The sequence below is a fragment of the Moschus berezovskii genome, chromosome 6 (assembly GCF_049115385.1).
Source record: "Moschus berezovskii isolate FMDL1 chromosome 6, NW_MosBer_1.0, whole genome shotgun sequence".
In the NCBI taxonomy this organism is placed as follows: domain Eukaryota; kingdom Metazoa; phylum Chordata; class Mammalia; order Artiodactyla; family Moschidae; genus Moschus; species Moschus berezovskii.
This window is the reverse complement of record NC_142465.1, coordinates 105,310,143-105,324,492: the sequence shown is the minus strand read 5'-3', so window position 1 is coordinate 105,324,492 and position 14,350 is coordinate 105,310,143. Positions and strand designations below refer to the sequence as shown.

Sequence of the window (14,350 nt, the reverse complement as noted above, 5' to 3'; positions counted from 1 at the left end):
AATTATACTCCAATAAAAATTAATTTTTAAAAAAGCATGGATAAAATTAAAATGGAAAGAACTTTGCAATGATGGGGAAAAGTTAAGTTCCTTTCCCCAAATTCCTTTAGTAATGGAACTCTGATATAAGAGTCCAGAGAATGGATATTAATCAATTATCTAACACAAAATATAAAAGCAAAAATTAGAGGCTGGGGAAGAAGCAGAGAACTTTATAAATATTGACTAAAACGTTTTAGTAGTGAGATAAGGCACAGAGGGGGATGGATGAAAGCTGCAGGATTAGAAACCATTCCCCTTAGCTGGTTTAGGCTTTTATCCATAGCTCATCACTGTCTCTTAAAATGAGACTTTTCGTTAGAGTATAGCTACTTTACAATGTTATGTTAGCTTCTGCTGCAAATGAAGTGAATCAGCTGTAAGTATACATATATCTCCTACCTCCTGAGCCTCCCTCTTGCCACCTTCCCCATCAGACTCCTCTAGGTCATCACAGAGCACCGAGCTCAGCTTCCTGTGCTATATAGCAGCTTCCCACTAGCTATCCATTTTACACATGGTTGTATATTAATGTCAAAGCTAACACACCAGTCAGAATGACCATCATGAAAAAATCTACAAACAAGAAATGCTGGAGAGCATGTGGAGGAAAGGGAACCCTCCTGCACTACTGGTGGGAATGTAAATTGATACAGCCACTATGGAGAACGGTATGCTGCTGCTGCTGCTGCTAAGTCACTTCAGTCGTGTCCGACTCTGTGTGACCCCATAGATGGAAGCCCACCAGGCTCCCCCTTCCCTGGGATTCTCCAGGCAAGAACACTGGAGTGGGTTGCCATTTCCTTCTCCAATGTGTGAAAGTGGAAAGTGAAAAGTGAAAGTGAAGTCGCTCAGTCGTGTCCGACCCTTAGCGACCCCACGGACTGCAGCCTACCAGGCTCCTCCATCCATGGGATTTTCTAGGCAAGAGTACTAGAGTGGCTTGCCATTGCCTTCTCTGGGAGAACGGTATAGCAGTTCCTTAAAAAACTGAAAAATAGAACTATCATATGATACAGCGACCCGACTCCTGGGCACATGCCCTGAGACATCATTTCTTTAGGTATAGGTTTTCTCAACATGCCCTGAGACATCTTTTCTTTAGACATATGTTTTCTCAGTTATTGAATGAGGAGGTTAGCTATGAACTTTTGTAAAATTAACAAAAATTAGAATTCTCAGTGTGTGTTCACTTTGTACCACAAAATGTGCATGGAGGCACTGTGACAATATATACAGTTAAAATGACAGAGATCTGAGTGGAAATTAAAGAGATGGAAGGGGATGGTTAGTCAACTGGAAGAACATAATACTTTATTTCTGACAGGTTTTACTTCTTTTTGGCAGATCCATCTATTTACTGCAGCACAGGATTCCGAAATAAATTGTGTGCTTGATATGCAAACGCAGCTATCTTCTTTAGCATCACCAGAAACTGGTAATCTGTGGAGCAAAAGAAAAGACTCTCTTTAGTGTTCATGACTTTGTCACATAATTCTCATGATCCAGACAGTATTTTCTGTAACTTTCAGGAAACAACGAGATGCTCAGTTATTAAGCATTGGGTAAGTAAACAGTCTTGGCTCAGAGGTTAAAGCGTCTGCCTCCAATGCGGGAGACCCGGGTTCGATCTCTGGGTTGGGAAGATCCCCTGGAGAAGGAAAAGGTAACCCACTCCGGTATTCTTGCCTGGAGAATCCCATGGACGGAGAAGCCTGATAGGCTACAGTCCACGGGGTCGCAGAGAGTCGGACACGACTGAGCGACGGAACGGAACGGAAGTAAACAGTCTAAAGTGGCAGAAAATGAAGAGGAACTAAAAAGCCTCTGAAAGAGGGTGAAAGAGGAGAGTGAAAAAGTTGGCTTGAAACTCAACATTCAAAAGCTAAGATTTCAGCATCCAGTTCCATCATTTCATGGCAAAGAGCAGGGGAAAAAATGTGAGCAGTGACAGATTTTGTTTTCTTGGGCTCCAAAATTTTGCAGACAATGACTGAAGACCCGAAATTAAAAGACCCTTGCTCCTGGGAATGGCTACCCACTCCAGTATTCTTGTCTGAAGAATTCCATTTCCGTGGACAGAGGAACCTGGGCGGGATACATCCATAGCATGGGAAAGAGTCAGACAGGACTGAAGGACTAACACTTTCACTTTTTTCACTTGCTCCTTGGAAGGAAAGCTATGATAAACCTAAACAGCATATTCAAAAGCAAAGACATCACTTTGCCAGTGATATCAGTATAGTCAAAGCTATGGTTTTTCCATTACTCATGAATTTGTGTGAAATTTATACCACAAAGAGAGTAAGTGCCGAAGAATTGATGCTTTCAAATTGTGGTGCTGGAGAAGACTCTTGAGAGTCCCTTGGACTGCATGCAAATCAAGCCAGTCAAGCCTAAAACAAATCAACCCTGAATATTCCTTGAAAGGATTGATGCTGAAGCTTTGGAAGGACTGATGCTCCAATACTTTGACCACCTGATGGGAGGCCAAAGGAGAAGTGGGAGGCAGAGGATGAGATGGTTAGATAGCATCACTGACTCAAATGGACACGAATTTGAGCAAACTGGGAGATACTGGAGGACAGAGGAACCTGGGGAGCTGCAGTCCATGGGGGACACAAAGAGTTGGACACAACTTAGCAACTGAACAATAATAACTACACAGTCAGTCACAAATATAAACTTTTAATAGAAAGCTCATATAAACATCTGGAACTTTCAAGTTCATCTTCACTGGGAGAGAAGCATTCTAAATAGAAACGTCATCATGATATATACAAAATGAAGCTTTGAAAATTGGAAACTGAATCTCCTATTAACATGTCACATGAAAAACTTCTTGCTTTCACTGAACTTTGATTTTCTTAAATATTTAGGACATCACCACCTAGTTTCTGGGGAGACATTGAGATGATACCTATAGAAGTGTGATCAGGCTTAAACACAGTCTGTGCTCAGGAAATGTAGTTAAGTATGTAGACAGATACACAGGGTCTCAGAATTTGAATGTGGTCAGAAAAGGAGGCTCAGTTCATGTTGCATGTAGTAGAAGATTCCTTTCTCACCATTCCAAACAGTTCACAAGTGTCTGCTGTGATCAACGTTCTACTAGTGCCAAAGATGCAGGAGTCTTGTGGCTCATTACAGGTGGGGTGTGAGTAGCAGTCAAAGAATGGGATGGCAGTGCAGAGCTGGTAGGCCAGGATGGGGTATGCGCAAGACATTCACCTGCTTGTCCTAAATTGAAAGTGAAGTGGTATGGTGGGCAGGGCTCCCTCACAGATTTTCTTTCTTCCTTTGTTCCATTTCTTCATAAAGCCCCTTGGCCCTGAGAAGTCCACCTGATTCCCTCCTAGTGCCTGACAGTCTAGTCACATCAGTATTTCTTTCAAGCGAGTAATAGCAAAAGTCCCCTGTATTTTATCTCTTTCACCCTTCTGGTCTCCTTCTGCAACTTTCAAGGTAACTTTTAAAATGCTCATTTGACCAAGCCCTTTTTCCAAAGACCCTCAGTGACTCCCAGGCCTTCTTTGACCAGATCTTTGCCTAGTTCTTTACTGTTATCTTCTTTAATTTCCAAAACAGTGAAAAAAATTATTGGTTTATGTTTTTCATTACCTGAAAACCAGGGTAGAGAACTATATAAAACCAGAGTCTAACTGCTACTCTTTCTACTATCATATGATACCTTTCAGGTTTACCTGATCACTGTCTTAATCAAAGCATCCTTTCAGTCTTCAGAATAGAATAGAATGCTAATTCAATTTAGTTCATCAACTTTGCCTGTATTTCTGCTCATAGACACTTCAGAGATTTCCAATTTTATCATAAACCTTAATAAAATAAACATAATGGCCCAATAAGAAACATACCCATGCAGAAACCAAAATTAGCCTTTTTTATGTTCAAAAAAATAGAAATAAGCTAATATCAGAGTTGCATTTATATGTAAATATAGAATATAGTCCCTAGAAAACAAATAAAAAATCAGAATAGATTTTAACAAAATATATTTGCCTTTTCATGCATTTATTCTTGTCCAGGACCCTTTATTTTAAAGTGATATTCATTTTAAAGTACTATATTTAAAAATATTATATTTTAGAACATGGGTGAAACAACATAAAAATTTGCTAATTAAAGCAACATCTCTCAAATTTTTGTAATTTTCTACATAACAAATTATTACTTTGTTTGAGATAAATTTTTACCTGCTTCTGTGTCTTCAATTTTAATGTCTTATTTTTTTAATGATTAAAAAAAATCCATTTTAACTGTACTTTATACAAATGTAAATACATCATTCACAGACTCAAAAATCATAACAGGATATCATCTGTTCTGAAAAACTCATCAACATTTCTTTAGAGCCTGTGCTCTGCAACAAGAGAAGCCACTACAATGAGAAGCCCACATAGCACATCTAGAGAGTATCCCCTACTCTGACCAGCAATGAAGACCCAGCACCACCAAAAATAAATAATAATAATAATAAAAAAAAGAAATAGCAAATAGCTCTTTCGAGGCTTATGTAGTTTCACTGCATCTCTTCAAGCAACTCTCTACACCACTGATTAAAATAGGATATAATATTTGTCACAAGTTGACCAATTCTCTCAAATGCCTGGATTCCGCAATCTAATATTTACTGTACTTTTTTCTTCTTGTATTCATTATTTCAATGCTGATTGTGGCCTACTTATTTGGTCCCACAGTTTGAAAATTTCTACTTAAATTCTTTGTATTTAATAATATTGGCACAAAATTTTTTTGTCCAATAGCGTCCAGCTAGAAATTTCTTTATTTTTAAATTTTGTTACTTAAAAATTTTTTTTGGTGTCCCTCCCAAAGGAGTTGGTCTATCCCGTTTCCTAAAACTCAATTGCAATTAAAAATATACATTGTGACAAAGTGTGATGTCTTTTCATATATGGAGATTTTCAACTAACTTCAAAAATCATTCTTCTTTTCAGACTATACTGCTTCTTTTGAAAATTTCTAAACTAACTTAAAACTATAAATCTTAGTCTTCAATAGCAATGTTACTATCTTGCCTTGCAAACCTGATACAAATTGAATATTCAAATTAGCTTATCTAATACTCACATATTAGAATTTAAAAAGGATCCATTTATCCACTTCCAGTTCTTCTCCGATAATGTAAAATTTAATCCAATCCAAAACAGAATTGCTTCTGTTTTTATCAGGTTTCTTATGAGTCTCTGTAAATAAAATTGAAGAAATTACTGAATATTGAATCTGTTTATCTATTGCTGGTTTGCATTCTTATGCTCATCCTCTGAAACCCAGTTCAAGTATCACTTCCTCTATGAAGCCTTTCCTGACACCCCATTGGAGTTAATTATTCCTTACTTGTGATATTTCTATTCCATTCATTTATATATCCAAACATTAATATCAATATTTTGTATTCATTAAATAATATTTATTTTGCTTATATGTCCATTTAGTCTCTCAGATTGTGAGCTCCTTGAAATCAAGGTTAATACTTCCATCTGCATTGAACCCTCAAGACTAGAGCAAAAAAATCTTGATATGGTTAGAAGCTAGTGCTGAGTTGTAATAAAGTATTTTACTTATTAATAATTATTTACCAATTCCTCCTGATCTTGAATAAGCAGTAGACTGGATTCTCTTGTGGAACAGTCAGCTAGACTGTCATTCCAAGGTTTGGAAGTTTCACTAAAACATAAGTATTTATCTCGGATTTGTTGCCAGTGCATTGGACATGTTAATGGAACTGGTCTCTCTAAAGTAAGAAAGAAGAGGGAAAATAAAAATAAAGTAAGAAAGAGGAAGAAAAAAAATGAATGTTATATTTCTAACTTGTCCCCACCCAACTTATCACTAACCACACATATACAGTTCAGTTCAGTTCAGTCGCTCAGTCGTGTCCAACTCTTTGTGACCCCATGGACTGCAGCATGCCAGGCCTCACTGTCCATCAACAACTCCTGGAGTTTACTCAAACTCATGCCCATTGAGTCTGTGATGCCATTCAACCATCTCATCCTTTGTCATCCCCTTCTTCTCCGGCCTTCAAACTTTCCCAGCATTAGGGTCTTTTCAAATGAGTCAGCTCTTTGCATCAGGTGGTCAAAGTATTGAAGTTTCAGCTTCAACATCAGTCCTCCCAACGAATATTCAGGACTGATTTCCTTTAGGATGGACTGGTTGGATCTCATACAAGTCATTATAAATTCAGGAAAGTCTTTGATCATCATTGTGAAAACAATTCATGAATTTAATATAACTGAGTGTTTTGAGACTACTGTTCTTTCTGCTATTAAGATTTGAAAATTAGTGACCAACTAAAACACTGACAGACAGAATAACCTGTTCAAGTCCACACAAGCAGGTGGTGATAGAGTCAAAACTCTTTTTGAGATTCCTTATAGTCCATGGGGTTGCAAAAAATCGGACACGACTGAGCGACTTCATGACGAAATTCCTTATCATTGCTCTTCCTACTCCATGGACAACTATATCAAACGCTCTTAAAAAAAGCTTACTTGAAACAACATGTAAAATGAAAAGCAAATAATAATTCATACCCACAATTAATGGCAGATATCATGGAGAAAAATTATTAGAAAATTTCTAACTGCTAAATTATATATTTGCCTAATAATGAGAGCTATTGGATAGCAACTTTTAGAGGGATATTCTCAGTTTCTTAAAATTTCTTTTCTGTACAAATGTATATAATAAATGATCACATTCTGCTACAGTCTCTCAACAATAGAATATTAACACACACTGCTTAGTAAGTGTATAAGGACAAGATCAGTATCTTAATGGTTAATACAATAAATGTTAAGGAATTCATTTCATGTTTGTGTTCCATTCATTAGCTTCAGTCAAAGGTTAGCTGCTTGACATATTAAAATCACCAAATATCACACTTAATGTATATTTTACTTTATAGCTTGGATTTTGACTAATAATTATTGACTCTCCTAGCCTGAGTACTCATAAGGCAGTATTATCTGGTAGTTAAGATCATAGGCTCTGACGATAGACCACGGAAGTACAATCTGCAGTGTCATCCCTTAGCACATGTATGACCCCAAATGAGTTGTTTAAACTTTCCATGCCTCAGCTTTGTCAAACATAAAATCAGAGTGATAAAACTAATCTTAACATATGGGTTGTAATGAGCCTCAACGAAAATAATACAATGATAACTATCAAATTGTAGCCGTTAGTCTTAGAAAATTCAAGCCACAAAATATACCTGTTGCTTCCTTCCTGTTCTCTTGAGCATCCATGCTGGTTTTTTCTATTGATGTGTTTTGTCTTATGAATATCACTGGTAAATAAAGAAACACCGTTAAGAAGATAAAATGCTGAAAGGTGCAATGAAATGGATATGCTATATTTATCACTCCAGGAAATTGTCGTCTCAGTACTATCTCAACAAGTTTGAAATGAACAGAAGATAAGAGCAGTAGCAATGTAGTAACAGGGGGTCTGCTTAGAAGACAACATGAACAAGCACATAAGTAAACACAGAGAAGCATTGAGTTACTTGCATATAATACATAAGTAATCTGGAGAAGGGAATGGCAGCCCACTCCAGTATTCTTGCCTGGAGAATCCCATGAACAGAGGAGCCTGGAGGGCTATGGTCCCTAAGATCTCCAAGAGTCAGACATGACTGAAGTGACTTAGCATGCACACACCCACTATATAGGTAAACTCCCAGGTGTTACTTAAATTCTTAAATTGATTACACTCCTGTCTACATGTTCCATTTTCAGAATGAGTATAATTGTGTCTGTCCTATGGGAGACATTGCCTAGGACAATATGGAATTTAGTAGGCACCTAAGAAACTGTAGGGATGTTCCAGGAAGTCCAGTGGTTAAGACTTCACCTTCCAATGCAGAGGATGCTGGTTTGATCCCTGGTTGGGGAGCTAAGATCCCACATACCTTGGAGCCAAAAAACAAAAACAAGACAAAACAAAACAAAACAAAAAAACCCAGAACATAAAAAAGAAGCAGTATTGTAACAAATTCAATAGACTTTAAAAATGGTCCACATTAAAAAAAAAAAAAAGAAACTCTAAGCAATTGTAAACTTATTTTCTTTGTTATTATCAAGCTTTTATCATAATTGCAATTTTTAAAAAAGTTCTTGGAGCACTTGTAAATCCCCTATGAAGATTCTTAGAACAATTAGAAAGAGAAATACGAAAGCCTAGGGTTTGCAAAATGGATATGGGCTGGGCACTATTAGAGCACTGTTTCATAACATTTTATTTTATCAGTCTTCTGTTAAGTTTGGGGTGGCCAAAGCTGTTAACATACTTTACTATTTCTGGCAGAAAGAGAATAAGTAGAACAAGACATAAATGATCTTGTATCACTTACCTGAAACACTCAATCCAATCACAGTCAAGGCAAGAAGTATAATCACAGCACAACCAAATCTCAGGGCAAAGTTATGCCAACGTGGACCCTGACAAATATCTGAGACATTAAGAAAACATGCTTGGTTAACTCAGTTGAGTTCATCTGGTACAAAAAGCAAAGGCTGTTTGGCTCACATAGGAAAGAGCTAGATTCAGGTTGGGGGTTAGGGGCAGGAAAGAACATTTATCAGTTAACCTACAGTAGGGTCCTAAGGACTTTCCTGGTGGTCCAGTGGTTAAGAATCTTCCTGCCAATGCAGGGGACACAGGTTCAATCCCTGATCCAGGAAGACCCCACCTGCTGTGGGAGGGTAACTAAGCCTGTGGGCCATAAGCATTGGAACTTAAGCACCCTAGAGACTGTGCTCCACAACAGGATAAGCCACTGCAACGAGAAGCAACTAGAGAGTAACTCCTACTCACTACAACTAGAGAAAGCCCACGCAGCAACAAAGATCCAGCAGAGCCAAAAATAAATAAAAATTAATTAATCGGTTTAAAAAAATGTTCCTGCAAGTCCATTTATTTCTACTTTGGTTTTTTACACTCCCCCAGGCGACTGAGTTGTGTGACCCAGTTTTCAGCCAACTACTAATGATCTCTCCTTTTAGGACGTTGACATTTGTATGAGTTAGCTCTTTCTAAAACATCCTTGTGGAGATGGAATTTAAGATAGCTAAATGTGATAAAAGATTAAGGTAGGAAACAGAATGGATCAAATTTCAGATAATGACACCTGGATAATCATCTGGAGGAGAGAGAGAAAAGATAACACCTAGAGGTGCTCCAAGGTCCTGGGTGTAACCTGAAAATGAGAGAAACCACACTGGAGAATATTGACCTAAACTTCTAACGTGATCCTGTGTAACACAGAGCAGCTAAACTTAGTGAGCCTAAGACTTAGTCCTAGGTGAACTTTCCTGACAGCTGTATGGTATTTTACCTTTCTGTCTCTTTTCTTCCTTATTCTTTCCTGCCTTGAAATTTTGAAAAATGGAGGCAGTTTCATATAGTCACTACCTTAACATTTTTTACTGAAAGACAGCAGTGGTTAAGAGCAAAGGCTCTCAAATGTAACAGATTTGTATTTGAGCCTGTTACTTTAAACCTGTAACCTTCATAAAATATGAACTTCCTCACCTGTGAAACATAAAATAATAGTTACTTTGTGAGGTTTTGGAAAGGGTTATATGAAAAAATTCTTCTAGACATGGAGTCTGGTACATAATAACTGTTCATTTAAAATTTATGGAATTGAGAGAAGGGTCTTATGACTCTTCTGAGCTGTTTTTCTGCAATGCTACATGACTTAAGTACTAACAAAGTCACAACAAATTGAAGATGCCAGGTAAAGTTTCAGTTCAGTTCAGTCGCTCAGTTGTGTTCGACTCTGGGACCCCATGAACCTCAGCACGCCAGGCCTCCCTGTTCATCACCAACTCTTGGAGTTTACCCAAACTCTTGTCCATTGAGTTGGTGATGCCATCCAACCATCTCATCCTGTCGTCCCCTTCTCCTCCTTTAGTCATCTGGAAATACTCACGCAGGGCTATTTTTCCTTTGAATATAAACAGTATGTCAAGGACTTCCCTGGTGGTGCTGTGGATAAGGATCTGCCTGCTAATGTAGGGGACTCAGTTTCAATCCCTGGTCTGGGAAGATTCTGCCACAATTACTGAGCCCATGCTCTAGGGCTCACAAGCCCGCATTCTGAGACTACTGAAGCCCATGAGCCTAGAGCCCATGCTCTGTAACAGTGAGAAGCCCTCAGACTGCCACGAAGACCCAGTGCAGCCAAAAATAAATAAATACATACATAAAATTAAAAAAAAAATAAATAGTATGCCAGATCATCTCACTCGATTGCTCTAAACCTTTCCTTGGCCTTCTCTCAAGCAGATTTAAGTCTGTACATCTGTAAAACAGTCTATAAATTCCTATTCAATCCAATTTCCCATTACCTCTCTGACTTCATCTCCTGCTGCTTCCAACACAGACATGCTCTATTGTTTCACACCCAACCTATGGGCTCCTCCAAGAGGACAGGAACGTTCTCATCCCAGGGAACTTGCACTTGCCCTGGTCCATCTTCTAAAAAGCTCTTCTCCAAGGAAACCTATCTTTGTCCTTTAATTCTTTCAGGTCTTGGCATTTTTTTGTGTTTATGTTATACTGCTAGGAAGACATACAAATAAATAACTAAGTGTATATATATATACACTGAATCCATATATATATGGGTTCAGTTCAGTCTCTCAGTCATATCCGACTCGAGGATAATATTAAATGCAGTAGAGAAAATTTAATCTATATTTTACTCTCTTATATTCACCCCTCTACTTTTTTTATACTTTATTTATTTATTTATGGCTGCACTGGGACTGTCATCTTGTGAGGCAGGCCTTCTATGATTCTTCTACTTGATATCATACCCTCTCCGAAAGTTAATTCTCAATTCTATTACAAATAAAAAACAGTTTCTCAAGACTTCCCTAGTGATCCAGCAGTTAAGAATCCACCTGCCAAAGCAGGGGACAGGGATTCTATCCCTGATCTGGGAAGATTAGCCATGGAACGACTAAGCAGTGCACATCAGGGACCAAGTCTGAGCTCTGCAACAAGAAAAGCCACCACAATAAGAAGCCTGTGCATTACATTTAGTGAGTAGCTCTTGAGTAGTCCACAACTCGAGAAAGTTCATGGGCAGCAGTGAAGTCCCAGTGCAGCCATAAATAAATAAATAAAGTATAAAAAAAGTAGAGGGGTGAATATAAAAGAGTAAAATATAGATAAAATTTTCTCTACTGCATTTAATATTATCCTCGAGTCGGATATGACTGAGAGACTGAACTGAACCCACATATATATATATATACTTAGTTATTTATTTGTATGTCTTCCTAGCGGTATAACATAAACACAAAAAAAGAAAATATTTTTTCACTTGTCCTAACCTCAGCACCAGGGCACGCCTGGCACAGGTGCTTATTTTTGGATGAATAGGTAAACTCTAGAGGCATTTTGTGAACACTTATCTACTTTTCTAAGAAATCAAGTGTTGGGTCATAAACTAAATAGGTCACAACTCACATCTCTGGTTTACCTGAATGCCTTTGATATAATCACTATTCTGCAGTTTCCACAGCCTGAACAGTTCAGCCAAAGAGCTCAGGGGTGGTTTCACAATAATTGTAATACCAGCTCAACGTGCGGAGAAAGAATGTCAGCTGCCATTTCAGTAAACAAGAGATGTTGCGACCATAAAGCCATCAACCAGGGCAACTGCCCCGATGTTGAAGCCTGAGTGGAATTCAGAGTGAAGAAAAACAGGATACTAGCGCTAGATAGTTAAAACGAGTGTCACGGGAATAATTTCAGTAAGCCCAGACTCTTGCGTCCTCTCACACATAAGAAAACACTAAAATCATTAACTCGATATGTCTGCTTTTGTGATTAGCAGTCATCTTTTGGTCGTCAACTATATATATATTGTTTTATTTTCAGCAAAATCTCCTATATGTCCTGGCTTCTCCCTGACCATTTGGGAACAGTTCCTTGGAGTTATCTAAGAGGCTGCCTTCCCAGCTATGGTCCTCGGTAAAACCATCAAATACAAAATTCTTAACTTGTAGGTTATACATTTTTTGCAGTCAAGTGTTTTGTAACCACATATTCTGTTCTGACTTTATTCTGCTTTGTTTTTCAGGTTTACTTTTATAACGATATTTTGAGGAATAATGATTATGAGCAGAATAGACACATTTTCTGACCCCGTTGATTTGGGATCTTAGATCATGGCTTTTGAGGAAAATCTTGCTTTTTCTGTATTCATCCTCCCACATCTCCTTTCAACACCATCCTCCTTTCTCTCCACTTTTGCTAGATTTGAATAGGAAACAGAAAGCTTTGCTGTTTCCCATCAAAAAATAACTATAGCTTTACCAAATTGTCACTGTAGTTATCAAAATTCTCCAATTTTCCATAACCCCCATTTGAAGGGTATCGTGAAACTATTTGATAATCCTAAGACTTTTCAGTCTCCAATTTAGAATGTTGATAACTGAATAGTTTGAAATTATCCCATGTCATCCTGAAAGGATGCAGCGCACCTGCTAAGCACACAATGGAATGAATATCAGGTGGGATAAATATTTCAATATTAGTAAATTTGGTTTGACATCAGAAGGCAGTATTATATTATGATAATTTTATACATCTTTCTACTTAGATTCTAGTTTCTTTTCAGCCATGGAATCCATCACCTGTTACCTCACGTTAGAATCCTCATCTCCTTCACTCAGAATACTAGCTCCTCTGACATACAGAAAATTGCCAAATTCAACAAATATCAAGTAGGTTTATCAGTGATATTCTCCTGTGTCTTGTGGCTATATCTCCTTCTAAACTGATACATCTTTCAATTTAAAAAATCATCAGATTGTGAGTATATTCACATCTTTGATCTTGAATATAATTTTCTTTTAGAACATTTTTTCCTTCCCTTTGAACAGTGGAAGATGTTCATCATTAACATCTTTAACACTTTGTTTAATTAATTAGCAAAGTGTTCATCATTTACACTTTGTATTCTGAAAGGAATGCCATGGATGCAAATGCATTGGAACTTAATCACAGTATTTTACAGAGAGATTAGAAATAAAGTAGGTTACTATTACAACAAGGTAGCAGAACATTTCTAAAAACATTTCTTTGTTAAGAAACAAAAACAAAAAAGGGAATTCCTGGCTGGTCCAGTGGCTAAGACTCCGTGCTTCCACTGCAGGGAGCATGGGTTTCATCCTTGGTTGGGGAACAAAGATCATGCACCTCACATGGGACAGCAAAAAATAAGGCAAAAACAGAAAAACTCCTTTTATTTCCAAATAAGATAAAAAATACTCCTTTGTTCATACTTGTAAAATATTTATTCAGGTTCTTTTAGCCAAGGCTCAGTAACAGGAATGATGTTCACTTTTCACAAAAGTATCTTCACAAAAAGAAATCTACAAGGTATGTACTTTTTCCCACACCTGTGATTACCTACAGACAGGCCATGCTATATCAACTTAATATTAATACATGACTACTGCTCATCTTCAAAGTCATGATTTAAAGCCACAAATTTACAGGAACATCTAACTATTGGAAGATATACAAATGCCAAAAGGAAAATTAAAACCACTTACTCTGAAGAAGAGATGGGGGTGATGACCTTTCAATGCCAGAATCCCTGGGTAAGTTTAAATCAGCATATACCAACTGACTCTCCATTGCAAACAGAAGAATGTGGTACTATACTCGTATAAAAGGAAAAACTCCAAGTTCTATGAGGCAAGATCTGCTGAAGGAAGTGACCAGTTTAAAAAGTTTTGTTGTCTCTCGTGTCAGCATCTACCCACACTGCTAGCTGTGGGTTTTGTCTATAAATTAGTGAGGAAATCTACTTACTGGGTGTCCAGTGTACTTAGACATGTAATATTACGTTAGCCAAAAAGTTCATTCAAGTTTTTCATAATATGGAAAACTCCAAAGGAACTTTTTGGCCAACTCAGTATCTACTTTGTTTAGTTAATTGGCCTATTGTTTGACAATATTCTGGAAAGATTGTTTGTTGGCTTTGTAACTATCTTTTTCCAACACCTTTTTCTGGGCCAGGACCAGAGTGAAGGAAATGAAGCACTCTGATTTGGCTCAAACAAACAAACAAACAAAAAAACCAAGAATCAAGATAAACCATATTTAATGCAAGGTTGTAAAAAGTAAACACTAACACACAAAAAAACCTGTAGGACACTTTTCAAAAGCTCTCAAACCTTCCTGAAATATTTGTGCTCCTGCCAAGAGCTGCAAAATGTGGGAAAAGGAGCTA

General features: G+C 37.5%; 1 protein-coding gene across 1 annotated transcript; it reads right to left on the bottom strand.

Moving 5' to 3' along the window:
- Nucleotides 1–443: 443 nt before the first annotated feature.
- Nucleotides 444–13,965, bottom strand: LOC129535744 (killer cell lectin-like receptor subfamily B member 1). The gene is made up of 6 exons (XM_055394341.2): nucleotides 13,668–13,965; nucleotides 8,441–8,539; nucleotides 7,301–7,375; nucleotides 5,658–5,812; nucleotides 5,149–5,264; nucleotides 444–1,482 (listed from the first exon to the last, which is right to left on the bottom strand). Exons 1-6 carry the CDS (start codon nucleotides 13,750–13,752, stop codon nucleotides 1,332–1,334), a joined length of 681 nt encoding a protein of 226 aa, XP_055250316.2. The 5' UTR covers nucleotides 13,753–13,965; the 3' UTR covers nucleotides 444–1,331.
- Between the last annotated feature and the right edge of the window lie 385 nt (nucleotides 13,966–14,350).